The sequence below is a fragment of the Calonectris borealis genome, chromosome 4, assembly GCF_964195595.1.
Source record: "Calonectris borealis chromosome 4, bCalBor7.hap1.2, whole genome shotgun sequence".
Taxonomy (NCBI): domain Eukaryota; kingdom Metazoa; phylum Chordata; class Aves; order Procellariiformes; family Procellariidae; genus Calonectris; species Calonectris borealis.
In genome coordinates, this window is record NC_134315.1 from 62,439,503 (window position 1) to 62,465,838 (window position 26,336).

General features: G+C 44.0%; 1 protein-coding gene across 17 annotated transcripts in view; it reads right to left on the reverse strand.

Annotated features, from left to right (window-relative positions):
- Positions 1–26,336, reverse strand: part of ADGRL3 (adhesion G protein-coupled receptor L3) — a 272,261-nt gene that overhangs the window by 54,815 nt on the left and 191,110 nt on the right. For 16 of the 17 annotated variants that reach the window (XM_075149833.1, XM_075149829.1, XM_075149836.1 and 13 more), the window contains 6 exons: positions 18,006–18,189; positions 17,070–17,192; positions 14,845–15,053; positions 13,989–14,165; positions 3,876–4,085; positions 3,125–3,345 (listed from right to left, as the gene is read on the reverse strand). In XM_075149833.1, coding sequence (XP_075005934.1) covers positions 3,125–3,345; positions 3,876–4,085; positions 13,989–14,165; positions 14,845–15,053; positions 17,070–17,192; positions 18,006–18,189 — 1,124 coding nt within the window. The remainder of the gene's footprint in view (positions 1–3,124; positions 3,346–3,875; positions 4,086–13,988; positions 14,166–14,844; positions 15,054–17,069; positions 17,193–18,005; positions 18,190–26,336) is intronic. The other variant, XM_075149835.1, reaches the window with a different exon arrangement.

A 26,336-nucleotide genomic window follows, 5' to 3' on the forward strand; every position in this document is an offset into this window, starting at 1 on the left:
TCCTGCTCTTCACCTTTACTTTAGAAATTACAATCAGAACAAGGTGAGAGGCAACATTTCTGATTTATTTGGGGGAAAGGGCCAAACACGGCTCAGCTTGCTCACATGAATAGTCCCTGCTGGCCTGAATGGGATGATCTTTTAATGGAATCACTACTCTGCTGCTTGGTTGTAAAAGCAAATTAATCTCCTAATATGAGTGGTTTGAACTGCTCTTAAACAAAAAAATATAAAAGGAAAAGGATCAATTCCAATCCTTGGAATAATTAAGTGTAAGGGAGTATCTTTACTGGGCAGCTACTCCAAAATGCCAATATGAATACTAGGACATGGGATGCTTCAGAAAACCACAAGCACCAAGTAATGAACAAATAAACAGAAAGAGGAACAACTGCCTGTTCCTGGCTATGTAACCTGGGCATGTGTTACAGGAGGGTTGGATTTAGAAAGGAAAATGAAATCAAGAAAACCTACATCGGGTGTCTAAGCAAATCATTCTGAGATGTATGAATGGTGGCACCAAATGCCAAGCAAAAAACAAATAACACTAACAGCTCCATAAGTCCTGCTTAAACAAATGCAATAAATAATGGAGGGAGGCAAGTAATATATTCCAGAGGATGTTTTACAAAACCCGGCAAAACCAAGCAACTTCTTGCAATCAAATTATGTATGCCTGGCATATAGTTCACTACAAATTCTAATCAGTTCTACCCTTCTAATAACATTATACAGAAAAATACATCATCATCCATCAACCAGATGGAGCATGATAGTTATACAAAACACATTGTATGTTTTTTATTTTCCACTATGACAACGTGATAAAATTGTGCACTCTGGAATTAGAGATTATAAATAAATATTTTAGGCTCTGCAAATCCCTGTAAATATTTATTTGCAAAATATTATATATATATGTTTAATCATTAAAAATACTACTTGATGCTGTGGGGAGGGAGAGAGATTTTACCGGCACAGACCTAGGACTGCTGCCTCCTCAACACAAACATAGCAAAGTTTTGTTGTTTGCCTCCAGCGAATTTCAGTCAAACTTTCTGCCTGTACCTCCCATGCCATGGAAACATTTGGGCACCCAAGACCTGTTGGGAAAAGGCAGCGTATCCCATGGAATATGCTTATTTTGCTGTGCTTCAGAAAGGTCCATATATTCCTTTAACTGGAACGGAAACATTTCAGCAATGCAAAGCTGCCATGGTGCTTTATGGGAGCTGTGGTTAGGTGCCGTATATTCCCACTCTCTACAGTCAGCCTGCTGCGTGCCGCTATCTCCCACAACTTATATTGGTACTCTGGTTGTCCCTACAGAGCATCACGAGGGACTTTGCAAAGATGAGGGCGGATGCAAATCAACTGCTGTCTCACATCCAAAGCGATACCCTGGGCTTGGCGATGTCCTTTTACTACAAGGGAGCACAGTAAGACATTTTCAACACCAAACAGTTATAGAGCACTCTCAGAGAATGCAGTTGGCGCTAGCTTTCATCGCATACTAGCTGCAGTGCTGGGTTTTCTTGGAAGGCAGTCCAAAACATTGAGAGAGAAGTCAAAAGGATCACGCTGGTGCTACAAGCCCTGCAACGGTAATGCTGCAGAAGTCATAGGGTGAACAGCCTGGAAGGCAGCCACTAAAACACCAGACTGAACCAGAATGGTGGGGACACAGCTCCGGCGATGACAGATGTGCGGGAGCATCTCAGCTGGCTTTCCAGGGACCTGGACTCATGGCCCTTTGGCTGTAACATGTTTGAGGCTCAACATGCCCCATGTAGGCCACTGTGAAGAGATAGGTCCTCCGTAGAAACACCGTAGTAAGAATAAATTTGTCTAAAGGGACAAGGCAGAATGTTTCAATACCTGATTCAATGGGGGCTTACATATCGCTCAAGAGGGGATGTGAACAGAAGAGTCGGTTGGGGCAGAAAGCAGGTAGCAGCTGATGGAAAGAGTCTTCTCCAGAAACTGTAATCAGCTGTTGTGTTACTTTTTCTTTGCCCCCGAGGCCTGTCAAAGTCGGTCAAACTACTTTGGATAAATTGGTAGAGATCCTTGAAAACTTACTCCCTCCTACCCTTACTGGTGTGGGCCATTTCCTTTCCACAAAGTATGACATTTATACAAATTCAGGTTGCTATTCTACTCATGGGAGGAACACAATGCAAATATCCAGATGGGATCCAAGCCCACCTGCTGGCATGGTAATGGATCATAAGCAGCTCCACTGCTCTACAGATTTGCTTCTGCAAGGCATCAGGTTCATATATATCAATAAGGTTTCAGGCAAAAATTTTGCAGTTGAATTTAACAGAATATCAACTGCTGCCATGGCCTGACCCGACCTATGCTAAAAAAGAGCGTTAAAAACGCCACCGGCTCATTGCTATTTATGCCTTCAGATTGAGCCCTTAACGCAGTTAAAATGACAGAGGAAAGGCAGTCTGACAAGGGAAAGCAAAAAAAAAAAGTCAATGAAAACACATTGTTAATGCTATTGTAACAAAGCTGGCAAAGAAAATCAAAGGCTCGATTTTCCCTTTGTTTTCCATTAGACGGTGTTGCACGATCATCTAAACTGTACTTTGATACCAGCTTCAGTGATGTTGAAAACATTTAAGAATATTCATAATGATAAATGATGTAGCTGTTCCGATTTGCGAAGAGTCTAATGCACTCCACAGTCACGACATATTTTGCTTGCAGGCTCTGTTAATTTGATAGAACACTTAAAAAAGAGGAAGAAGAAAGCAGTGTTTCATCATCCAAATGAGAAATACTCTTTGGCTAGAGAAGAAGAATGGTCTTGCTGATACAGTACCAAACTGAGACTTGGGACAGCCACCTCTGCTGATGTTACACAATGATGTGACAAAATTTTCCCTGACTGACTTCCCCAAGAAAATACCTTTGCAAATCATTTCATAGTGTCCTATTATCATCACGGACTGTCTTGGAGACACAGAGATAAGGCAAGGCACGCCTCCTGGCTGAGCTCTGCCTGCACAAGCCTCCTTTGGCTGCCAGGTCTCTGGGCTCTTCACTTCCCTTTGTTGTCCCCACTCCCATCCCTCCTGACCAGGTCCAAGCAGTGCCAAGCCCCACTCACACTTTGTCTGTGCCATAGCTCCGGTAGTCCACCGCTGCTGATACGGCCACAATCAGCGCAGGCATGCCGTAGCCGACCAAATAGAAGTACTTCCTCCGGGAGTGTTCGCTCTCGAAAACCTCCACCAGCATGATGTAGAGCTGCACCCCCTCCAGGAACATCCAGGTGAAAGCCGCCAGGAAGAAGAAGTGCAGGAGGGCAGCAAAGACGGCACAGGCAATCTGCGTGCGGATTGAAAAGAGCAAGGGAAGGTGTTTGTACCATGCTGAATCAATGCAACAGTCAGGATTACTCTTACTGGGATGTTTAATAAGAATGAGGAAGTTCTTACCTTCCCTTCTCCAAAGGAAGAACTTCTTTTTCATTTGGAAAATGTGCACAAACTATTTTAAAATAGACACATCTCTACATATATAAATTATATTCAAAGATACAAAGGTAGGTATGTACACAATCTGGCAAATAAACATACAGTATAAATATATAGAGATGTACATAGTATAAGCGCATTTTTACAACCTGCTTATTAAACACACACACACACATTATTTACAAACAATGCACATACAGCCTCTGAAACCACAGCAGGCATCAACATTTGACTCCCAGTTAACAACCAGGGGCCCAACCCTGTGAGAACTCATGCATGGAATTAACGCAGCGCTGGAATATATCTCACTGAATGGTCAAACATCCCATACGCACTGAGACGAGAGCCTATGGTAGGAGCAGAAAGTGTTCTGCCTCTTACCGGCTGGTCAGTCCGGTTGATGCCGATGAGGAAGAGGAGTTCTGCCACGAAGAGGCTGATGCACAAGTTCTTGTGAATCGTGTTGCGGTCACTCTGCAGCCCACGGAAGAAGCAGAAGGTGAAGATGCAGATCAGGAGGCAGACCAGTGAGAGCAAGATGCCAACCCACGTGATAAAGTCCAGGAGCAGGTCATGGACTGCATCGCTGTGCTGGAGACAGATAAAACCAAAAAAATTAATCAGTCGCATGCTGCATGATTTCTAATCCATTCCAGACACAGAGTGAGGTTGTCTGAGACCCCTCCCCAAACATCTGGATCCACTCACCAAGCTGTGGCGCAAGGGACCAGTAACAAAAAGACTAAATGGACCTAGACTTGAATCCTGCATCAAGAAAGCTGCAACCTGAAACACAGACTCCACAGCATCTGGCAAGCTGCAGGTGCCCTGAGCACTCATACCCCAAAATATCCTAGAAACAATGATGCTGTTGTTGAAAATACCAAGATGTCATAGCTAGTCTTGCGTGCAGCTCCATCGTTCTCAAACATGGCAAAGGACCGGACACACAGTATAAAGAACCATTGAACACTGTGAGCGTAAAAATGTTTCATGCTAACAACATCGTGGAGATTACAACCACAAGTCCATTACAACCATTTACCAACAGTGAAAAAAAGACTCTTTTTAGACGTTCACCGATGTATGAGCTTGGAGGCTTTGAACAGAAAGAGATCGCTTAAATATCTTGTTGTTTTTTTTTTTCACCGAGGAAGGAGAAAGTTAGTTTGATTTTTCTTTTTCAAACCCTGGAACTATATTTTCAAACTCCTGGGAAGTCAGACTGATCCCTGGAACACTACCCAGAAAAGAAACCAGACCTTTTAACACAAATTTGCTTTTAAATTGTAACAGAAAAGTGATTTTAAGACAGCCTGGAAAGTGAGTGATTCCCTGTGATAAACTTGTAACGTGGTTTTACCCCAAAGCCACGCAAACATGGCCATGGCAGTGGCAAAGTTAGGCAACCCAGCAACAAAGTTTTGCGAGGGGCAGCATAGGTGTACCTTGGGTCTGCTGATAAAAGACTGCTGGATTGCTCCTGGGCTTACACTGCGCGTCCCTCCCAGAAAGAGGAGGGGAGTGGTGGGACCCTGACACTGAGGGTATCCCACCACCTTATTCCGTATTCAGGCTGTAAAACTCGCCCGTAACTCCCCGTTTCCACTAGATGCGGTGAAATTACAGATATCGTTACTTAGTAAAATGTAAATAAGAAATGAGAAATACATGGTGGTCACGAGATGGCTGCTCGGGGCTAAGTGGTTAGCGTCAATGAGCTGAGGGAAAGATTGGCTGGAAATCTCTGGGGGCTTTTCAAAAAGACCAGAGAGGCTTGAAACCCAGCTTTGTGGTCCACCAGGCTGTGTTATAAGTGGTATTCACATTCCCCTCTACTTCTGGCATTTTGATGACTTAGGCATTATGTAGGCTGGCAAATACAATAGTGTCACACTTCAAAAAGCCAGGACAAACTGGAAACATTTTCCTCCCCGTGGGATAAAAGCTTATGACAGATGGAGGGAAAAGGTGATTAATTTATCCATTTTCTTTGCCTGCTTGCCAATGATAAAGCCACATCAAATGTCAGGCCTTTCCTGATATACACTCTGCTATGTCAGCACCCGTGAGAAACAACTCAAACCTTTCAGCTCTTTGGCTTTATCAGCATGAGTGATAGGCATCAAATGATAATGAAAGATGGGGAGCGACTTCCCCCTCCATCTCTTCCATGCTGGAATTTTTCTCTCCAGGGAGTCTTGGAGGTGGAAAGATGAGGGCCCCTTTCCCCAAATGCTCTTGCAGCTCTTCCTGAGTATTTCCAATATCTAAGGAAATAGGGGTCACCAGTCCAACAGAGAGGCAGGAAATCATCGTGTGCTTACTGTAGATCATGACAGAAATGCCTATTGCAGCCAGCTCCTCCAGCAGCACCCAGAAAACTGAGAAGATGAAGCGCACGTCGTTTTCCTGGCGGCCACGCTTTGTTTTATCTCAGTGTCATTCCAGCTCATCTGTCCCTCTTAACTCAGTGAAAAAAAACGTTAACGCAACCTTGCAAATCATTCTGTCTTTCGTCTGAGGCTGCTTGGGAACAGCAGGAGAACATCTCCCTGAACAACCCCACCAGCTCACCTGATCAGATCACCCTGCCAGGCTGAAGTGACCAAGAGCTCTTGGGCTGGGTGAGTGGGGCAAGGCAGCTAATGCGGGCAGATGCGAGGAGAAAGAAACCAGGCAGACTTTAGGCAGATGCATCCATCCATTCCAGATGCGGCCAATGACACAGATTCATCCATCCCAAGACAAAGTTAGCCTGGCACAGGGAAAGCTCTCCGAGTGCTTCTTCCCCTACATGAGATGAATCTCACAGGTCTCATCTCCTGTACCTCTATCACAGAACCATGACTCTGCTGACACAATGCAGGAATTAGGGGATGTTTGCTCCTGGAGAGGGATCCTGCCATCTAGGTTCATGGTCTCCCTCAGGGAAGGGCCGCTTGCCCACAAAGCTCACCATGGTTAGCAAGAAACGCAGACTTCATTATTGTCTGTATTATTATCATCACTCTCACTACTCTTCTTTCTAATATTAATCGTAATAATAATACTGATTTTATGTACATAACACCCATCCCTGGAGTGCTGGGAAACAACCATAAAACCAACTTCTCCGTAATTACAACCTCCCTCCCCAAACTCAACAAACTCACAAAAGAACAAACAAAAAGGAGTAATAACAATAAACCGGGAACAAGAGCAATTTAAAAACACCTTGGAGGAAAAAAATATGAATTTGTAGCTTTTCTAGTAAAGTCCAAGAGAAGAAGTGAGCTGGATTTCAAAGGCTGGGTAGGCTTCGTCCTGTTTGAGATGCCTAATTTCAGGTGCCACAGCAGAGCCGATGGATCAGGGAGGAGTTGGTAAGGACTGCCATCCTTCCCATGGCAGTGCCAACTCCCCCCAGGCCAGGTACATTCAGAGCTTTTTCATCAGCAAGTCCAACAAAAGGGAATTTGCCTTTTGCTGGAGACTGAAACTTGTAAAATACTGCGCTGCCACAGGCCACGAAGCAGAATAATATGAGAAAAGGAGGAATCGTGGTAATCACTCCTCAATGTCATGAGATTATTCTTGCCATCACCTGATTGCTATGTGACAAATAAGGGAGCAACATATCTGGTTTACAGAGTTGGTATATGGCGTTCCAGGGTTAAGTATGATAAATAGCACACCGAGATTTTGTATCTGGGTCGCAGTCTCCGAGCCTGGTCCCTCAACCGCAGAGAAATGCAAGAGCAGCAAACCTTCTCTTTACCCTGCCCAGCACTATTCAAGCACTCCCTGACTTAGGATAAAATAGTTTTGACATATGTGCTAGTGATATCCTTCCAGCACCCTGCAAGCCCTAGGGTCCCTAAGGTATGCAAAGTACCTCTGAAACCACCAGTGTATTGATAACAGTCAACTCTTGCTTCTCAATAATCTCCCCAAAGACCTGGGCAACTGGAAGAGCCCATGGGAGATACCAGACATCAGTCCAAGAGACAATTTCCTGACAGCATCAATCAAACATTTCCTTGTCCAAATGCACCGTGGCTGTCAAGACCGGTGCTACATGGCCCAGCATGCAACTCACTGAGTTTTGTTACCACTAAGCTACACTAGCTTTACAGGTAAGCTGACATGCAGATTATTTTCAGCATAGGAACGACTTATTGAGTAATTGAAAGAAATAAAATAATCCACTTCAGTGAAAGGGTTGCTATATTAAGTACGTTTTACATTTATGATTTAGGCATGAGCCTGACCCAAAGCCCAGTGACAGATTTCCCTGGCTTTGGAATAAAGCCCGGCTTTTGCTCCGGTGGGGCCAAGAGCGGCAGGAGGACAGCACCGATGAAAACCTGTGCAGGAGGAGTTACGGGAGCCCTGGTAGCAACCACAGCAGGGTGAGCAGGCAGCCTAGATATTATCCAGGCTGGAAAAATCAATGAGCAGCTCTGGCAGCGCCTGTACACCAAAGCTGAGCTAATAAAAACAAATCCCAGGGAATGTCAGCTTATGACAGAATGGCTCTCCCCGAGATGAACAGCCATTTCCTTCCTTATTAAAAACATCAGTAGAAGAAAACAGCAGCCAAACCGAGCTGCCAGCAGCAAAGGACACATTCCTTTGCCTAATCTGTCCCTCCAGGAATGGAAAGAGTAATATGTTTGGGGGTGGAGGAATAAGCAAGCAGTAAATAAAAACACACTGTCATCAACTAGCTCAGATATGACCACTCGGTGCCCAGTGGGAGCTGGCAGTGTGCTGGGCTGGGCAGAGACCCAAGTGGGACAGGTTTGAACTCCTGTGCGTTGCTGATGCTGCTCCTCAGATTTGTAGCTATCTGGGGCCGTGCAGGCTCCTTCTGCCCTTTTTCCCCCATTGCTGGTGTTGAGAGAGGATTACTGCTACGACCTGGCTGTAATGCTTTGTGGCTAAGTGCAAAGGGCTACTTGAAGCAAATGGTTTTGTAGATGTGCCAAAAGCATCAGCTGGGCTACATGGACCAGGAGGAAACCCAAAGGCTCCCGCAGTGCGTCTGGGCTGGCTAATGGCATCGCCTGCCCTGGTTATGCAGGTATGAGAGGTTTCGAGGGGTCTTTCCCCTCTCTGTGGCCAAGAGGAATACGTGCTGGAGGCATCCCACTGCTTTAGCACCCATCCTCTCCCTCCTCCTCAAGGGTGCACTGAGGGAGGCAGGCAGCTCCTCTCCACAGTGGACACAGCATCCACAGACCTGGTACATATCCCCTCTGTGCTCTGCAAAGGCGATGCTGTCAGGGGCACCATCAGGTCCTAACCCAGGAATAAAGAGAGCCTAATTCCCACCTGAAGCCCCTGCGCAACATCACTGTGTTCTGATGATGGCCATTTAAAATAAGGCTGAGATCCCCGAGCACTCCTGCAAGGTGGTTTAGCCACCTTTCCTCTCCTTGCCTTAGTCCTCAAAGCTGCCTTCATATTCTGCACGGGCCGTGCAGACCATCTTCCTCCTCCTCTGCCTTCCTCGGCAAGATGAAGGCCTCCTAGCAGAACCCTTTCCCACGAACTTCTTCCCAAAATGCAACAGCCTTCCAGTGACTGCCAGAAGCAGCAGCCAGCACAAGCCGCAAAAACTCCCATGGCCAGAATAAAGCGATAAGGGGGCAGGTGTACACAGAGAAATGGGTACAGACCTCACCTCGCCATGTGTTACAAACACTGCTGTGGATATGGCGTGTGGCAGGAGCCCAGCGTTTCCATCGTACTGACCGACACCGTTGCAACTGAGATGCAGTTGAGGTGAGATTCAGTTGTGGAGAGGAGAGGATTAGGACAATAATTGCATCCATCGTCCTGCCCTCCCGTGCTGGCTGGATTTAGTAAAGCAGCACAACTCTGCTTACTCATAAGGCATCTCCAACCCGAGAAATGAGCTCTGGCGGCTGTGCCAAACTCCACGTAGACATCTACCCAGCCAAGCTGCCGGCTTGTTAATTTCAGTTCCCGGAAAAAATCTGGTCACAGCATAGTCAGCTTCTGCTGTTGCACCGATGGTCTTACCCAGCCTGCTGCCAGGAGACAGCTGGGACATGCTGTATTTTGAATTTTAAAATCTCATTGAAGACAAGCACATTTAATATCTTTTCTGCTTAATTAAAACAGTTCTTATTTAATAACATATTAGAATAAGTTACTTTTTGCAATGTGTAATATATCTTTTTTTTTGAGAATTAACTCCTTTGATGGTGCAAAACAATTTGTCTTGGAAAATTCACTACAGAGAGGTTTTAGTAATTTAATTCTGCAGTTAGGGTGCTTTTGCAATCCTGCACCCACTTCTGCTTTCATTCACTGCTGTTCAATCCCACAAGTGCTAATATATGGATAAGTCAGCACTGCAATAACTTCAGCTTGCTCTTGATATCCGAAATGGCTGTATTGCTTTAGGCAATGGACCACTGCATTCCATTTAGACTTCATATATTTTTATTCCTTTCTCTCCTTAGCTTGCCTTCCGCTTCCATTCCCCAAATAATTAGCACGGTGTAACGTGTTCATGGTATAGAATAACATCTGAAAGGTTTCGATTAATTGCTACAGTTAAAACACCTTTCTTCCCCCCCCCCCCTTCTCTCTTGTTTTATTTATTTATTTATTTTTAAAAGAAGAGTAAGCTCTGGCATTCACTACATACTGATAAGCAACATTTATCTACCCCGAGGTACCTTTGCTTATTCTGTTTTGGTTGGTTTTTTTAATTGCATTTTCCCACCAGCTCTGAACTTGTTTTCTGGCTGCATATTTTTCCCATGGTACATTTAAGATGCATCTGCTATAATTAATATGATGCAAAGCGCAAGCTTCTATGAAAAACAGTTTGTAAATTTTGAATAATTCTGCAGCAATTACATAGGTAGAATGGCTTATTTAACTATGGGCTTTGTCCCATGGCATGGGACCCACCATGTTTTTACAGCACTTAAGGGTCATAACAAACATCCTACCGATTCAAACCATAGATAGATATTTAACATAGATCTCATCTATGTTAAACATATCTCATAATTTAACAAAATATCTATAAGACTGTAATAATTTTCCCATAACACAGGCCAAATGAACTTCTTAGCTGATGAAAACAGTGATTTGTTTCCAAGTCTTAAAATCTCCCTCCAAAGGGAGGTTCTCATTTTTCCTGGTAAATTGTCCGAAAGGGCAACGAATGCTGCAGTTCTGCAGGGTCATCCCTTGCCAGGAGGATGCATCAGCGAGGTCCAGCTCACAGGACATTACTGTCCTGCTGTCCTCTTCCCATGCTAGCTGGGGCTCTGACAGCAGCTGGAGGGGAACCTGTGGGTGCGGCTCCATCGCTCTTTCCAGCAGCTATGCATCCTGTCCGTGTGCACAACAGGCTCTTGGTCTTGGGCACTGTTATTTATGCCACTGAAATATGTGGGTGAATAAGAAAGTCTGGGCCCAACTGATTTTAACAGGTGGAAAGCATCTTCAAATTAAAATCTCCTCCTCTTAATCGGGTACTGTCCTGTTAAGACTGGAATTGATCCCAGCAACTTCTGCTCTTGAAGCACACGAATAAATCCCTGCCGTCGTGGTCAGCCAATGTCATTTTCTGCCCCTTTGGACAAAGACATATTGCTGTTTCACGCTAGAGAGCCAGACGGCCATCAATCACCTCCTCAGCAGCGCTACCTTCCAGCTCCGCCTTGCCACATACGCTCTGCTAATAATTAAATCACAGCCCGTAACTCGCAGAGCAGCCACCGAGGTCTCCTCTGGAGAACACGGTCTTTTGCCATGCTACCAGGGAGGGAGATCATTCATGACCAGAAGTGACACTTGTCAAATTGGTGCTGGCTTTTGATTAAGGAGTAGGAGTCCGATGTCTGCTCCCCACGATGCCCGGTGTTCTGTCTCATTAGGTAGGGTGCTGTGGATACTCATTACACCAAAGGATGCTGCCTACAGATCCAAAAATCCGACAAACTGAAGTCAATAAACTACAAATCTCAATTACAGGACAGAATTATTTCTGTTGCAAAACTCCCAGGATATTATTAATTATTGTATGTACCATAGTCCTCTTTAGGGATCCTAGTCACTGGCCAAAACACTGCTATAAGAGGTCCTGCACAAGCATGCAACATCCTTTCTCCAAGGATCATTCCACCTCCAAGACGACTAAAAGGTCTTTGAGGCAAGGAATGCCTTTTTGTACAAGACACGACACAACAAAATGGCTCAAAAGCATGCCTGTGAGAGATCAGTGCGAATCAATGAACAACAACCCCCATTTATTTTTAAACCTCCACCTTTCCAAACCAGCAGGTATTCTGCTGCCAAGACTTTAAAATCAAGTCATTGCAACAGCATAAGGAATGTCATACAAGCCACCTCCCAGATCTGCCAAGAGCCACATGGCCAGCTCCACCAGCAGACCGGAGCGGGATGGTGCTGCCAGGAAGAGCAAGGTGATGAGCAGCTGGAGGAAAGAGTTGCAGATGTTTGCAGGGTACACACCTGCCTTCACCCTCAGACCAGGATGACTGCTAAAGCGGACATGCCAGGAAGCTGTCCGGTTGCATCAGAGTCAACAAAGTGGAGCCAATTTGGCTCTTACAGCAATGATACTTTGGCTGCAGCCAATGATAAAACATGACCTGAAAGTCTTGAGGGCACTCGTTAACACCCAGAAACACCCACCAGCTAATAGCACACTGGCTTGGCACTCACGAAGCTTCCAGCTGTAGCTCTTTCCAACCTGTTGGCTGAGCATGGGTAAGCAACGGTCTCACATTCTCTTTCTGCAAGATGAGATAACACCAGCGCTACTAGTCTAATGAGGTTTGGGTGAAAAGCTGTGCAGACAAGGCTGACCTACTTGCAGTTTGGGAAGAGGCTCGTTCGGCGCTAGCCTGTATCTGCGCCATGCAGTAGGGATTGCCCTCATTCACATCAGTGGAGTGGAAAGCTATCTACATTTCCCAGGTGCAACCTCTGACTTCAGTGACTCAGGTATATCTGTTAACTCCAGGCAGATGATAACGAGCCAAACACACATTTCTCTTGAAAATTCAAGCAGTTGTAGGAAACTGGCAAAACCAGACTTGGACTGCAGAATGTCATTAACCTGTAAACCTGTGCTCTGAATAGGCCATTTCTTCAGACATCTCCCAGGATAATGCCACAGCCATTTAATGGCATGTCTCCTGGACCAGTAGTGACTCCTGCAGAATACAATGGATATGTCATCCTGCAGCAGGAGCAGATCTATCCTGCCCCTCTCAGCTGGACTCAGCTGTTGTAGCAAATGTACTGCCAGGCTCCCATTTCTTTTTTTGCAGAGCTTTGGTCATGCATGACGGTGCTTTAATATATATTTTTATTGTTGCTTTTCACATTTCTCTTCAGATTATCAAGTGAAACAAAAATATACAAAGGAGTGACACTGGATGACTATTTGAGAAAATGTCTTTTAAAACCACAATAGCTTTTGCGGTTATGCAGCCATGGAAGTGGCTCTGAAATTTCTGCCTGCGTGGAAGATGCCAGGTCCGTATCTAGATCAGAGCCGTGGATTCTGCTGCAGTGCCAGATACAAGGAATGGAGACACTGCAACACAGAAAAACACTAGGCCAAAATCCTTTGGGTATCAAGGCCTTCTCCTCTTCTTTCTACTGCAGCTGAGACTGTTCTCAACCAAAGACAGCCAAGACAGCTCAGGAAATGGAGGACCACCTCAACCATTCTCCTGTTCTTCAATAAAATCCCAAATGTGCACTTCACTCCCCAAGCCACTGCTACCATGAGGAACACCTACTTTCAGGAGTAACTTCTTTAGTTCCTGTGGGGATAGTCATGTGAGAAGCCAGAATTACACCATGGACCTAAATGCAGGCTGATCATGTACTGGCCTCTGGTAGATGTACGCAGGATGGTATAAGGAGCTTCCCTTTTATGTAGCTTGCTGCCACATAGTGAGACGCAGAGAATGTATCTTTTTCCCCTAGTTAGAAGCTGGAAAATATTTTTGGCTCCACACATGCACCTTACACAAACATGTGCAGCAGTGTATCTGCAGCTGCTGCAAGTAGGACACACAACTTGCACGCCATGAGGCAGGGTCTGCCTGCTTCTGTCCCACCACCCAGGGTGCTCACTACTCCCTGGTGGCACAGTAAGGACTCCAGAAGCAAGGACCCAGCCAGGAGATGTTCTGCACCAGTAAGCAAAGGATGTGTCAACAGCTAATTCTGTTCATTTGTCATCCTCAGCTCAGAGCTGCCCATGCCAGGAGGTCAAGACAGGCTTTGCATTGGTGTGACTATCTCCTGTTTCATCACATACATGGAAGGAAGATTTACACCAGATGGTTTCTACCGTTACAGTTACTGTCACACAGCAATTACCCTACTCAGCTCCATTTGCAGTAACAAAATGGTGTTACATTGGCCACTTTTGCTGCCCAGTGCATTGGCAGCCTGTGAATCTGCAACGCCTACCTTAACTTCCACATGTGCCATCAGGACAGCAAAGTTGGTTAGGTGATTGCAGGAGCATGTGGTGTGCGTCTTGTTAGTTGTCAGCAGGCGACATCCCTGGGTGGACCAATACCCTGTCATTGTACGCTTTGTATAGCTCCAGAACGAACAGTTCGGATTGAAATTTTCTTCTGACTGCTGCAGGGAAGAAATTAATAAATGCAATAAAAATGATAGGGTTTCAGAGGTTTCTAAATGCACTATTTTTTTTTCCAGAGGCACTTTGTAACTCTCACCCTTTTAATTTTGGATAAACAATCAGCAGTGGTTTATACGTCAAGTATTACCAGAGAAAGTTAGATTGTTGCTGCTCTCTTTGCTAATGCAAACTTAGTTCTTTGTTCTTGATTAATTTCAGCCATAGACTAAATCCAGCTCTTCAAAATCAGATTGCTTCATTTGCATTGCAGAGCAGAGAAATTAATTGCTTTAAGCAATCAACTTTTGCAATGACTGTGCTTGGCTAACAGGAGGACTAGCTGTCCTCTTTCACTGTAATTCCACTTTCCTCTAATATCCCCTGCCACCATGATAAAATAATATTATGGTCTATTCTAATATATTGGTTGTTTTTAATTACAGAATGACGTGTGTCAGCAACTGAGCAATGGGCATCAGCTCAAAGGAGACTCTTTCTTTACTTTTATTAATGCAACGTAAAAGAGACATTCTCCATAAATAACACAAAGTGCAAAGGAAGAAATGTATAATTCAAAATCTAATCAAGGACTGCTGGGGGCCTCACATCAGCCAACTTTTGCATCACTTTGTTTTAGAAATCTAAAAAAAAACAGAAGCGCTTTTCGAACTCACTCACCTTGATGTGCTTGACAGTAAACACCACGGGATCAGCCAGGTAAACTTTATTGCTGAACTCTTTGTTTATTGCTGCCGTGATGACAGGGGAGTTGACAATGACGGAGTGATTAGTCGACATTGCTTCTGTTCCCAACTTCATGCTGGCATTCTCCGTGGAAAGATAGGTGCCCAAGTTGTTGTACAGCACAAAAGCCACCCTGATTTCACCTAGAAGAGCAGTAAGAGGTTAGATATGCAGGTCAGCGCACTGGGTTTTTTAGATGACGAATCTCCTCTCTGAACCAACTTTAAAACTTCTCTGAGAAAATGTGAAAGGACCAAGATGTGGCATACAAAAACTCACTTCCTCCTGCCAATCCCAATGAGCACCATGAGGTGCAACAAGCGGTCCATGGATAAGAAGGGCAGAGCTGCCTCCCTCAAAACAAACTTGTATAAGCAAACAGATCGGTGGAAGACAGACAGAGAAGGTGGGCTTATTTTTGGCGTCAGTGGGTGTAACTGGCTCCAGAGAAAAGAGGCCAGGTGGCCCATTTCCCACCTGACATAACACTTCATGCTCCAGGCTATGCTTGGGAAACATATTTTGTTCTGGCCTGTTGCACAGATACAGTATAAAACTATAATTTAGTCCATTAATAAATTAAGACTACCTCAGAAAAGTGTGGGGACAAATCTGGGAGAAGGAATCCAAAACTTTCCAACACAATTCCACTCTCACATGAAGGGTAAAACAAAATTGCAGAGATTTCATTAAAAAATAGATTTCTTTTCTTAATTTGCCAATCAGATATCCCCTCTTCCTCAAAAAAACACCATTAGGGAGTCTGCAGAAAACCCAGGCCACCAGCCAACTGTTTTTAACTGAAACCACCCAGTTTGCCTTCTGTTTTGCACATTATTTCACAGGCTATAAATAAGAATTGAGTGTGATTTGTTTGCCTTGATATGTATTAGTTGTTGGAAGGTATTTTTTTGTTTCTATAGGAATCACCCCAGCTTCCAAGGAAGGTGAAGCACTGATGACTCCAAAGGTCCCTCCCAACCTAAATCCTTCTACGATAATTTTATTTCTAGCTCTTTGGTGACCTCTGGGCGGGTGCCAAGCTGGTGCAAATTGATGGGGCTCTCCTGATTTGACCAGAACTCCAGTGATACCATGCTTAGAAATACAGACTTCCCCTTCCTCACTGCCAACACAGTTTCTTTTTCCCTGCAAATCTCCAAAGTCCGCTAGCAGAATGAAGCTCCTGCCCCACTGGAGTTTTGCTACGCATCTTAGGTTTTACACTGTCTCTAAAAGAAATACTTCTCTTCAAATCCTACACGCAAAGGTTCTGAACCCCATCAAGGAAACCAATGGCAAAACTTTCTTTCTGAACCACCAGACCAAACTTTTCTCTCAGCAGTTGTCAGAAATTTTTGGCAGTTTTAATGCGTCTGGTCTGGATGTAATACTATCATTCCATGTTTTGCCTGCAGTGATCAAAGCCTGTACTGGAGTCCCTTCCCCCTGCACACAGGTTAAATTTTAAAGGAACTCAGAAATAGGAGCATGTTAGGCCCATTAGTAGAAGGCCTGGGAGTTTGAAGTTGGTCTATAGCAGGGCTATAGAGATCAACAAATGTGTCTGCTCAAATTCCTAGTCTGGAAATAAATGGCTTGGCAGCATGAAGACCATTCACATATAACATCATTTTTAATTTATGCTGTATCGGGAGGTTCATAAGCTTCAGAGAGAAAGGCACTGAAGATTTAGACTCATAACAGTTAATCAACCTTTTCTGCCATGTTGGCTTATTATTAATATTTGCTACTATTCTTTCTTCCCTCTCCTTTTTCAGATATTTGTATAGTGCCGCACTGTGAAGCAGTTTACTCAAACAAGCCTCTTATCCCATCTGAAGCCTCCTACTGCAGACAACAGCAGTTAAAAGCACTTCTCTGGACTCAGCGCTGTGCCCCAACAGCCACATCATTCAAGGATCTGATGCATTTTTACTAGCACGTAATACGTTTGAAGGCTGTGAGTCACTTAGCAATATAATACATTCCCAGTCAGCCAACTTAGCTTGCAGTCAAGGGCCTGAGCAACTGATGCTAGCGTTAATTTAAATATTAACATAGCGGTTAATACTATACTTACAACTGGTTAAACACAAAACAATGCCTAAAGCGTGACTGATTCATGAGGCCAGCGTGGCTAGAGGTGCTGGACCTACCGTTTCGACCATTTTGTTTCAAGGTATTTGCTGACAGCTGAATGGCGCTCCCGTGGCCCATGTTCTGGGGAAACTTCAGATCTTCCAGATTTCCATCTGTGCTTAGTCTCGCAACTTCCAGCTCTGTTTGCAAGAGAGACCAACACTAAGAAAAATCTCTACAGAAATAATCTTCGACACGACACTTCAGAGCTACAAAATGGTGTTCCAGACCGTCTGAGAGCAGAGGAATCAACTTACAATGTTTCACGCTAGACTCTGTTTGGGCTCCTATTTCTTTTTAAATCTTTGCCCTGAAGAAGTTTTAAATTTAATTAAAAAAAAAAGCAAATAAATTTTACTCTCTGTGGAAGACAAAAGACAACCAGTTCTTGTAAACAAGAACCTCAGGATATTAAGGACAATGCTTAAAATGAAAATCTGAAAATGCTAGTTCTTTGCCACTGGCGATTGGTACTTTCTGTAAATATTATCAGTGCTCGGGATCTGTATTCATAGAAATAGAAAGAAGAGTTGTTCTCATTTCACATATGCACAGTGGGAGTGCTGGTGCTTTCCATCATGCTTGTTTTTTAATTAAAATCAACAATCAGCCAAATAAAGACACAAATTTGTATGAAATGAAACACAATTGCATTACAATGAAAAATCTCCCTGTGAAGCAGTGCTCTCATTGCTTTAGCACAGATTTTGCCCTCAAAGCCAGGAGTAATAAAGGCAGGTGAGGTGCTCATTTTCCATGGGATTACAAGGGTAGAGAGCTGCCTTATTCCTTTAGGCTCTTTCGGAAAGACTTTTAAGTCCTTCAGACAAAGGGCCAGGACAAATGTAGCAAATTGCTCTCCAGTTAACCTAGGGGCCAAAACCGAAGCCAGGTTTCCCAGCCTTTACCCTCCCCTCTGGTTGCTCTCGGTATTTATGGGATCTGTCCCTTACGGATGTTGTCTGTGTTTTCTCGGACGATGTCCGTCTTCAGCAGGTTATCAGCCAGCACAAAGGCACTATCCTCCACAGTGTCGAGTAACTTGGTGGCTGCACGCTGCTGTTCGCTTGCGTTCAGGTCCCTCCACGCATTCAGAGCCTGTGGCTGCAGGAGGTTGTTCACCGTCTCCACCATGGCCTGCAAGGGAGAGGGATCGAGTGAGAAAGGGCTCTAGTGAACCTAAAGCACCATCGAGACCTCTGACATACGCTCAGTCCCATCCTCCACACACATCAGTTTATAGGGAGAGGACAGCACCTTCTTTCCCCACCCATTGGGGCAGCCTGCAATGGAGCCAGGCATCATTTATTCCATCAGATGGGAGAGGGAGGAAATGTTGATTTTATTCTAAATGCAGACTGGGAGTAGTGCTTTTCTGCTTCCATGATCAGCAGCTCTGGGCTTGGAGGAATTAAGAAGGAATTAGGGGCCGTGGGTGGACGGAGGGGAGATGAGGAAATCAGTAAGGAAACATGCAGGAAAATAATTTCAAAACCCATCTGTGAAGCAGGTTGCTGCTACCTGCAGCACCAGAATTCAAGAGTAGGGCTGGGGCACCCAAGGAAGGTATTTCGTATCTGCAAGGGCTATGCTTCTTAGAGCGTTTCCCACCACATAACCTCTGGCAGGCAGCCACGAAGACACAGAGATAGTTGAGTTATGCCACTTCATCCAGAGAAGCAGCAGGTGCCCGTAGAGATTTAGTTAAGACACTACATTTCAAATTGCTCCATTCAGGAAGGAGTCAGCCTCACGGTAACAACTTTAGTCCCTCCTGTGGTGCACCTTCTGCCCTGGGCTGCCATGCACAAAGAGCTCTCCCATGGAGAACTTCCCACAGGTTGATCTGGATGCGCATCCAGGATCCCACAAAACCGTGTTGGCCTCATGATTGCAAAATTACAGCAGTAGAGCCTACCCAACCAGAAGGTTTTGCTCAACCTAAAACCCCTGCTTAGTTACTAACCAGAGCTGACTTAACTACCTTCCAGCAACATTTTTTAATAAGATCAGCTGTACCAGTTGGTAGACTGATTGTGCAGAGGAAAAGGAGAAAAAAAAAAGGTACTTTGATCATGCTTTCTTCTGCTGGTTAGTGTCTCGCCACCAGGCAGGCCTGCCTCACAAAGAAACACCTCCACTGCCAGCTAATGCTGACTGCAGAAACCAACCTTCACTTTGAGATGAAGTTTCTTTTCTTAATAATTTTCTGTATGCTGAATGTGTAGGCATCAAACCCACAACTCTATTCTGCAAGGCAAGGACAGTCCCATGGGATTTCAACATGTTGCAAGCCTAAAGGATACGCCATGGGCTCACTTCCATGGAAATACTTCAGTATTTACTCCTGACAGTGTTTCTAAACCCAACGTACAACATGACGTGTGAAAAGAAGATATGGCATGGCCCATTCTCCAGCAGAGCCCTCAGGAGGAGTGTTACATGGCACAGAGAATGCGGGGCATCCTCACTCACTCACCATTTGTGGTCAGATACAAATGTGCAACGGGAGAATATAATCACATCAAACCAGAATTTGATTTTATTCCTATATCCAGGTGACCTTCAAAAAAATTTCAGTTACAGCAAGGTTCAAGGAGAAGCAAAGACAGCTAGACCTGCTGGTGCTTTTAATCCCAGCAAAGACTTTTCACTGACACACTGCCATGTGCATTTTCATCCTAAATGTGCTTGAGGTTGGAAGGTTTCTTACACCACCATGGTTCCTATTGGAAGACTGAGCCAGAATCGGGCTCCTCTGACAGTACAAAGCTCCTGCTCTCCAACCTACATTTATTCATGATCAATTAACTCATTTGTTCTTGTGCCAAGCCTCTCCTGTACCTTAAATAGATCTTCCCCTCCCTGGCAGCTACTGTCCTGGTCCCTTGATTAATAGACAACATTTCTCTTGAGCCTCACAGCTTGGTTTGCCAAAGTATGGAGTAACCCATGCTTCAACCACTGAAGCAAACCAAAATGGCTGAAAGTCTTGTCCTCTAGTGCTACTGCAAAAATCTTTTTGCTGTCAAGCCTTTACAATCCTGTAAATCCAAATCCCTTTCTCATTTGCTGTTAAGTGGAACTTATTAAACATAAATCCATTTCTTATACTGATTATTAAACTGATTTTCCTAAATAGTCTAAAAAGCATCCTAACACATTTAGTATGTGTACATGAAAAGCTGGTTGACTTTAATAGTCAAGAAGAAATACTAAAAATCCATAGCATTTAAGTGGGTTTTTTTTTTTGGTGTTTTAAAATCTGGAAGACTGATCTTTGTAGCTCTTAATAAAATTCTGTAGTTTACTTTGGTAGCTTATCTCTTTACAGGCAAAAAGGAGGTAGTATTCTTTTCCAGTGACTAAAAAGCTTGACTATTTTACTGTGCAGGTTCTAGACAACATGGTGTTTTCTTGCAAAGATCTTTTATGCATGGAAAGCAGAAAATGAGGGTTTTTCTCCCCTTTCAATGTTATCACGCAGACTACAGTTTGCCTTACTTCCATTTAGCTCAGCTACTAATGGTGTCTTTAAATCTCTGCTAAAACAACATCCTGGATGCTTTTATCAATATCTGAAAGGTGGAAAGAGTCTTTGCAGCAGATCCAGCTCCTGGCTCCGGATGGAAAGGTAATGCCTATTTGTCAAAACATGAAACAGATGCTGAAATATTTGTGTTATGGTGAAACATCTGCTGCAAAGATTTTACCCCAGAAAAATTATTTTATATCTAATGCATTTTTTATTTTTATTTTTTTAAATGTGCATGCATGTGTGCATGCAAAGTTTGAGAGAGAACATCAATTAGGCCTAATGTGCCGCTTCCCACACAATGTGTACTCCCCACCCAATGAACGTGGTGCTGATGAGCATCCACCCTCTTGAAGTGACTAACCTGAAACCAGCCACTTCACATCTCTTTGGATCTGGGGTCTGATGCAAAAGCTCCAGAAAGATTTCCAAGGACTTTGGGTCAGGTCCTTAGCACGTATCTGAACAAAGCTGGTAGACTGTCTTCGTTGGCATTACATCCAACATGAATTTAGTCCATAGCTTTCCCCAGAGGGTCACTCCTCTCACCTGTCTCAGTGCATTAATCAAGTGTTCCCCGCATTATATTTCTGAGTGCAGCACTTAATTATGGCTGAGTGCTGCGGGCTGAAGCCAAGGAGATGAGGTGCTAATGAAATGTTTGCATTTTGGACAGGAGCTGAGGTAGGTGTTTAAATGAAACAAAACAGCTGTTAAAGCAACAGTGTCTCTTGAGACAGAGATGCCAACTGGGAAAAGTTGGGCAGGGGAGCGGGAACTGTGGGAAGGAAGGCACACGGGACAAGGATCGGCCTGCTTGCGTTTAAGCTGAGCTGTCATGGTTTAGGTGGGTTTGGCACCTGCTCCAACGACTTTGTGGTCTGATGAAGTCCCAGCATAGAAGAAGCAGCAGTGCCAAGCTCCCAGGAAAGCCTCTCAGTGACCAGCGGAAGGAGGGTTAGCCCTGATGGAGGACCTTTGAACTGAAGAAGGCATGAGATAGGTGTGCTTGGGAGCTGATGGCATGATAGGTTTTACCTGAGATCCCTGGTGATTGTGATAAAGGTAGGGACTTTCAGAGGGAAGTAGGAAAGTTCTGACCTAGTTTCATCCCACCTCACTTCAAGAATTTAACATCCAGTCAAGCCGGGAGCCCAGACGCTCTCTAGTTTGTCTCCCCACTCAAAGTAGAAGCAACTACAGCAACTCCCCACTTAGGTACCCAAAGTCACATGAGATTAATTCTATCCCTGAAGAACCCAACATCTATTAAAGGATGCTGCATGTCCACCTCACTGAAGACCCTGTCCTTGCTTTCCAAACTAAAATACTTCCTCTGCTGTGGTTTTCTTCTCTTCCCCTGCCTGATCCCTCTTCCAAATGCAGCTCAACTGGGTGAACAATTTCCAAAGCACCCTTGTGAGCCTCATGCAAAATAAAAATGTGGGGCTTGGAGCCCAAACATACCTCAACATCACCCACAGCATGGCACCAAACCAATGCCATGGTTGCTGGGCTTAATGAATAGGCAGCACAAGCACACATATGCTCAGGGAGAAGGACAAAAGTAATTCAAATGACATCAAGGGAAAGCTTTCACAAGGCATAGCTTGCTTGTTTGTAGCCTAAGATCAAATGAGGGAAGAAGGGCATGGCAGAAAGGAACCAAAAAGGAAGACTTTCCATTTGCCTTTCCATCCCGAGATATGTAGGTGTAGCCGTATGCTACCTGTGATGTCAGGGTACCTATACATGCAAAGCCAAACCCCCTAAATACAAGCCTGTAAAGAGCAACCATCCTGGGTCAGAGAATATTAGACTTGGTGGACCCTTCAGGTCTCCAGCAGTGGCTACAACTGGACATTGAGAGAAGAGCAAGAACATGCCAAGCATAGAAGACAAATCCCATGATGGTGATCCCTTTCATTATGCGGTTATATAGCACCACAGAGTGTACATTCAATGTAAATAAATGTTAATAAATTGCAGAGGGAGATTTTTTCCCCAAATAAGGGCATATGCTCATGGTTTCTTGATTTTGTCCTGAGGTTACAAACAAAATGTAAACCTTACTTCCCAGACACTTACAAATTGGTATTAAAAGATATATTGTCAAAAGGCAACTAATTAGGAGTCTTACAGTAATTATACATTACTAAAAGGCCAATCGTACATATCCCATTGATTTCCTTTGTGACAGCTGCTTCATTCTCTAAAACTGAATTTTGCTTGTTCATTTATTTTTATCTTCTCCCCCTTTAGAAATGTCTGGTGAGAATATCTGGCTCTGTGACACACACGTTTAAACCTAGGAGGGGAGTATATACCCAGTGATACCATACCCATTTATTTATCTCTCACTGTACCAACATCCAAGGCACTGCTCTTTGACAAAAGCAGTTTCTGTAATGTAAAATCTGTCATTAATTGGGAGTCAACACTGAAAATCACTGAGAGATGTTAGACGTACTCAATCTCCTTACCAAATTTGGGACCAGACTGCATTGTGCTATGGTGCTTAAGCACAGCAACTCTAACCTTAGAAAATGAGCAGCTCTCCTAGAGTTAGGACCTCCCTAAACTTTATCGGTCATTTCGGCATCTAACTGAGCAGTGATGGAAGAACAAAAACCTCAACAAACTTACGACTGGAGAAAATACTGCTTCATGGCAAGTGAATACCAGCAGGCCCTATAGGGAACATTGGTTGAATCCTTCTGCTGCGTAATTTTCAAATATGCAGTTTGTCCTTCCTTACAAAGGAGCACCTCCTTGAGACTGTACACACTGTATACATTATTTTGCATGGAACCTACATCAAGGTCGTACCTCCTATAGCAGCTTTGGGAGAATGAGGACAGTGGCACAGGGCATTAAAGCACTTTTGCAATGACATCTCTAATTAAAATATCTGCATTTTATCACTTTTAAAGCTCTGTCTCATACTGCTAACACTTGTCTTCCTTGATCTCACAGGAATATTTCATGCAATGCACTTTCAAAAATTAGGATAGAAGGAGCTACAGCAACAAGGCTGTGCTTTGCATCAGTAGACTAAAATCACGGCTGGTGCAAAACAAGGAATGCTTGTACGGCTACCCCTGTACCAAAGGTGTTTGATGGCACAGTCTCATCAAAGGAGGTTTGCTCACCCTTTCTGAGAACAGCAGTGCTAAGACTGTAGAGTGCAATCGCACAGACACAGCCTCAGACTGTGCTTACGGTCTGAGGTTCCGGTCCTGCCTGATGTCTCCAGGTACTGCTCCAAAACAAGTGCATCACCATCTTTATTCGAAGCATGCAAAAACATTACTAGCCCACTTTTTAATAGCAGCTTGAGGTTTTTTGGCAAATCAGCGGAGAAAAAAAGCATGAAAACCCTTTCAGGTCCACAGTGCACAGTGAAAATGAAAAACCCGTCAGAGAGCAGATGCACTGAAATGTGGGTGTGGTTCAATGATCACAATGTTATGCTCTTTTTTCCTTTTTCCTACTGGAAAGCAGTAGTACTTTAAAAAAGCTTACCTGCTTCCTTACTCAAGAACAGCTGGTTTTGCTCTGTATTCATATGAAACACCCAGTGCTAAAACAAAACCTTTTCTTAAGCTATCAATATTTGCAAGCCTCCAAATTAATTGAGTTAAAGGCACAATCAATGCCATTGATGGCAAGTTCTGCTGGAAGTTGTGTGATTCTTGCCTCTGGCCAGAAAAAGCACCAGTACAAGAGAAACTCCCATTAACTCTGAATGTACCTGGCACAGCCAGAATGGGCCCTTTGGAGAAGAGGACCAGCATAAAAGCATGGATCTGGGCATGCAAGGAGTCGTTTCTGGCAAGGTTCTTTGCATTGAAAGGGACCAGCTCAGGAAATGACATGTCTTTTTAGAGTGGCAAATGGACGCGCCCTCATCCCACTACACAATCAAACTGGAACATTCATCCGCTCTGTGGGACTTCATGTCAAAAATAGATGCACATGTAATTTCTTCAGCTTCCTAAACAAGGAAAAAGTCATTTGGGATAAATGATGGTGTTAAATCCTACTTCTTAGCTGAGAAGTGCCTTCAAATCTGTCTGACAAGGCTCTTCACCCTCGGATGGATATTCACCTTGTCATTTATTCTTTTAATTCCAAATTAAAATTTGTCTCTGGTCAAAGCATAAGTAAGCACACTGGAGACAATTTCTTACAGGGAAGTCCAGCTACTGTCTAAGGCTTTTTACAAAGCAGTAAGGTCATCACAAAACAATTATAATATTCAATGAAATGGACAAACACATATTTAGATTGAAACTAGCTGAACTACAATGAGTACTTAAAAATATATCAATCATCAGATTATCTACTGCTAATCTCCGCTTCTGCCTTCAAAACTAAGCCAGAAACACTAGCCCACACCTAATACCAGAGTGGTGATTGGCAACTGATGAGTTTTGGTGAACTGAGCCAAAACCTACTACTCATGGCAAAGGCAAGAGGAGATCTTCCCTTGACCTTGCAGAGGGATTTCTAAAATTGCTCCACAGCCTGAGAGCAAAGGCTCTCAAAAAAGAGCATGCAACCTTCTCTTTTCAACTCTACCGCAAATGTTTATGCTGTGGCTACAGGAACTGTACTGACTCAGAAATGGCCTGAATTTCAGCAGCGCTGAGAACTCACTGCAGTGAGAAGAAAGGCACTGATCTTTATTAAAATTAGGCCATCTACAAAATGCTTAACTATGGAATTAATGGTCTTGCACTAGACATGCAAGGTTTGCAATCTTGGCCTTGAAGTACCAGTAATCTCCTAACGGGAGCACACAAAAAAATAGGAGATCTGAGAAACAGAAGAAGGTTACAAATTACAGGTTATGGTTTTGCTTTGCTTAGTATACGAGGAAGAATGTTTTAAGGTCAGAAGGCATCTGTAGGACTGAAATAAAAGGAACTGATTGGGAAGAAGGAAATAACATACGATCTATTTCATCTAATGAGATCTTCCCTGCAGAATAAGCTGAGAACTGCATTTATGAATCATCTGTATTTGCTGCCCTACTGTTCGGGATTTGAGACTATACAAGCAACTGCTAGAGTAATTACACTGGGGAAGCGAGCAAAGCTGTAGCAAGAAAGGAAAATGGCTTGCAAACAAGAAATTTTTGACAGAATATCCATAGCCTTCAAGGGAACTCCTAGGGAGTCCAGGATATTCATCCTTTCCTCCAATGGTCCAAATCAAAGGGACATCACCCACTGACCTCTCTGGCAATTTATACTGAGACTTTTTACCAGTGCCACCAGATTCCGGGACTGACTCAGCCTAAAGCAGAGAGTAAGCACATAGCAATGCAGAAAACGCTAGATTTTTTTCTCAGTTTTACTATGTTACATGTGGGCACATAACCATAGGTGTAGCTCAGTTGTAGGTAGAGGAATATGCGGTCACCTTCCTTTTTAATATTTATGCGAGGAATTTCGGAGTCCGGTGACAAACCCAAGGCTGCTGCTTTGATCCTCCTCCCCCCTAACAACGAGCTCACTGCGGCAGAAACATGCAGGGTGGGGATTTCTAGTTTCGCTCTTGCTGACACAAATCAAGTGCAGGTTTCTCAAGCTGTGAAGTATATTAAGTTCACAGAGTTTTAACAAAGGGCTACCAAACCGCAGAACCCCGCTGCGAGTCACACTTCTTTCAGATGTCCTTTTAATTATATTAAACGAAAGTTTGGGGCACTTTGATGCTGATAGGCAAACATCTCGATCTC